Genomic DNA, 2,820 nt, shown 5'->3' with positions numbered 1-2,820 from the left:
CCTGCACTCCAGTCTGGGCGACACAGTGAGACTCCAACTCAAAAAAAAAAAAAAAAGATGAGCCCTACATTCTCTCCAGATGAAATCAGGCCCATCTTTGTATCCTTAGGCTCAGGCTCTTCTCCGTTGGCATGATGCTCATCAGTTCTGCAGCAAAAGTGGGCAGCCCACCAAGAAGAACATGGCTGGCAGCAAACGCGTGTGCCCTTCCAACAATATCATCTATTACCCACAGGTAAGCATTGCTTTAAGAGGAGTCATCTGAGAAGACTGTACTACTCTGTCCCAGGGAAGGAAACCTGTATCATTAAAAGACTTTCCTTAGTTATTCATTGTTTCAGTCTATTAACAGGCCCCAAAGTGCCAGCATCTCAGTGTCATCCCCCTTCCTAGATGGCTCCTGTGGTGATCATTCTGGTGTCAGATGGGACGCGATGCCTGCTTGCACGCCAGAGCTCCTTTCCCAAGGGATTGTATTCTGCCTTGTCAGGTTTTTGTGATATAGGTAAGGAGTTTAGGGGATACATAGGTGGCCCTGGAGGATATAAAATCTTACTAATAGAAGGCATTTCTCTGTGTTGTTGCCATAGTGCTTGCATCCCCAAGTACAACCTTCCCTATCATGTCAAGAAAACTGTCTTCTGGCCTTCTAATTGTCCAAGTTTTATTAGGCAAAATTTCAAACATACAGCATAAATAAAGGAATTATACAGTGCATACCCATACACCGACCACCTAAAGTCTATAATTTATTTTTTTCTTCATCTGTAGGGCATTTGTTCATAGAGAGGCCACAAGTTTCATGCCCTTTGTAACAACAGATTCCTGTTGGGTGTGTTATAAACAGAGGAGCAATTCTTCAGGCCCTCTACTCTGTGACACAGCTAGAGTCTATAATTCTTTTACTATACTTCTTAATCAAATTTCTATTAATCTAACCATCCAGCAATCCTTTTTTTTTTTTTTTTTTTTTTTTTTAGTTGGAGCCTCATTCTGTTTCCCAGGCTGGAGTGCAGTGGCATGATCATGGCTCACTGCAGCCTCAAACTCCTGGGCTCAGGCAATTCTCCTGCCTCAGCCTCCTGACTAGCAGGGACTACAGGCGTGCGCCACCACTGGCTAATTTTTTGATTTTTTTTTTTTTTTTTTGTAGAGACGGTCTCACTATGTTGCCTAGGTCAGTCTTGAACTTCTGGGCTCAAGTGATCCTCTTGCCTTGGCCTCCCAAAGTGTTGGGGGATTACAGGCGGGAGCCACCACACCCAGCCCTATCTTATTTTTTGATGCATAGATTGCAGCTATTACTACACATGTCCCTAAATATTTCAGCACCCGTAACATTAACAAAGATTCAATTTTTATTTACAGCTTGTTTCTTTTTTCCCCCAGTCTATTGAGGAAAAATTTGCAAATGATGAAAAGTGGAATTTTATTTTATTATTATTATTATTTATTTATTTATTTATTTTTTGAGTTGCAGTCTCACTCTGTCGCCACACTGGAGTGCAGTGGCCGCTCCCGGCCACCGCAGCCTCGACCTGCTGGGCTCCGGCGATCCTTCCGCCTCAGCCTTCCAAGTAGCTGGAATTACAGGCGCGCACTACCACACCCGGCTGATTTTTTGATTTATTGTAGAGATGAGGCCTCGCCAAGTTGCCCAGGCGGGTCTCGAACCCACAGGCTCAGGCAATCCACTCACCTCAGCCTCCCAAAGGCGCGGGATTACAGGCCGAGCCACCGAGCCCGGCTGTGGAATTTTATTAAAGCTGAGGGCAGCAGCAGTCTCTCCCACTGTCACCCTTACTTTGCATTATAGCTAACATAGTAGGCTTAACCACTGTGGTTCAACCCGGTGGAACTGATTTCTATTGTTGGAAAGACTCAGGCTTTTAGGACACTCCCAAAAGCATCGCATGGAAACTTAGGAGCCAGTTTTGAGCTCCTTTCACAAATGGGCGACCGATATTACCCTTCCTGCTACAGGGCTGTCCTGAATTAATCTGAGTGCTTGTAGGTGAAAGTCTGGAAGAGACTATCCGGCGGGAAGTTGCAGAAGAGGTGGGATTGGAGGTAGAAAAACTGCAGTACGCTGCGTCCCAGCACTGGCCCTTTCCTGATAGCTCACTCATGATTGCTTGTCATGCAACTGTGAAACCAGGGCAGACAGAGGTAAGTTCTTATGTTTTCCTTATGCTATGATATTTCCTTTGTTTTACCCAATCCGCTGGTCAGCAAGTATTTATTAAGCACTTATCTGGCATAGTCTATATTATGCAAAGAGGTACAAGGTATGATTTATAACCTCAAAGAATTTGCAATCTAGTAAAAGAAACAAATAATCACTCTTCTTTCCTGTATATAACTCAATCATGAGATAATTTTTTAAAACCGTTTTATTAAGGTATGACTGACATACAAAAAGCTATAAACATTTAACGTATAAACTTGATGTATTTGCATATGTCCTTGAAACAACCAAACCATCACCACTCTCAATGCTATAAACTTACTCATCACTTCCAAAAGTTTCTTCCTGTTCTCTTTGTTTTTAGTTCTTTATTTTTATGTAAAGGTACTTAATATAAGATGTGTCCTTGCCAGGCTCGGTGGCTCAGCCTGTAATCCCGCGCCTTTGGGAGGCTGAGGTGAGTGAATTGCCTGAGCCCACGGGTTCGAGACCCGCCTGGGCAGCGAGACCTCATCTCTACAATAAATCAAAAAATTAGCTGGGCGTGGTAGCGCGCACCTGTAGTTCCTCCTTGGAAGGATCGCCGGAGCCTGGCAGGTCGAGGTTGCGGTGGCCGGGAGCGGCCACTGCAC

At 44.4% G+C, this 2,820-nt stretch overlaps 2 protein-coding genes across 5 annotated transcripts in view; one reads left to right on the top strand and one right to left on the bottom strand.

Moving 5' to 3' along the window:
- Positions 1-2,820, bottom strand: part of P4HA1 (prolyl 4-hydroxylase subunit alpha 1) — a 137,197-nt gene that overhangs the window by 128,119 nt on the left and 6,258 nt on the right. The window lies entirely within an intron of this gene.
- NUDT13 (nudix hydrolase 13) overlaps positions 1-2,820 on the top strand; it is a 37,978-nt gene that overhangs the window by 31,638 nt on the left and 3,520 nt on the right. For all 4 annotated transcript variants that reach the window (XM_008064291.1, XM_008064289.1, XM_008064290.1 and 1 more), the window contains 3 exons: positions 110-235; positions 394-505; positions 2,015-2,169. In XM_008064291.1, coding sequence (XP_008062482.1) covers positions 182-235; positions 394-505; positions 2,015-2,169 — 321 coding nt within the window. In that variant the 5' untranslated portion in view covers positions 110-181. The remainder of the gene's footprint in view (positions 1-109; positions 236-393; positions 506-2,014; positions 2,170-2,820) is intronic.

This window comes from Carlito syrichta, unplaced genomic scaffold, assembly GCF_000164805.1.
Source record: "Carlito syrichta isolate Samal-C Ts95f unplaced genomic scaffold, Tarsius_syrichta-2.0.1 Scaffold307258, whole genome shotgun sequence".
Lineage (NCBI taxonomy): Eukaryota > Metazoa > Chordata > Mammalia > Primates > Tarsiidae > Carlito > Carlito syrichta.
The sequence above is the reverse complement of the archived record's forward strand: the minus strand, read 5'-3'. Positions and strand labels throughout refer to the sequence as shown.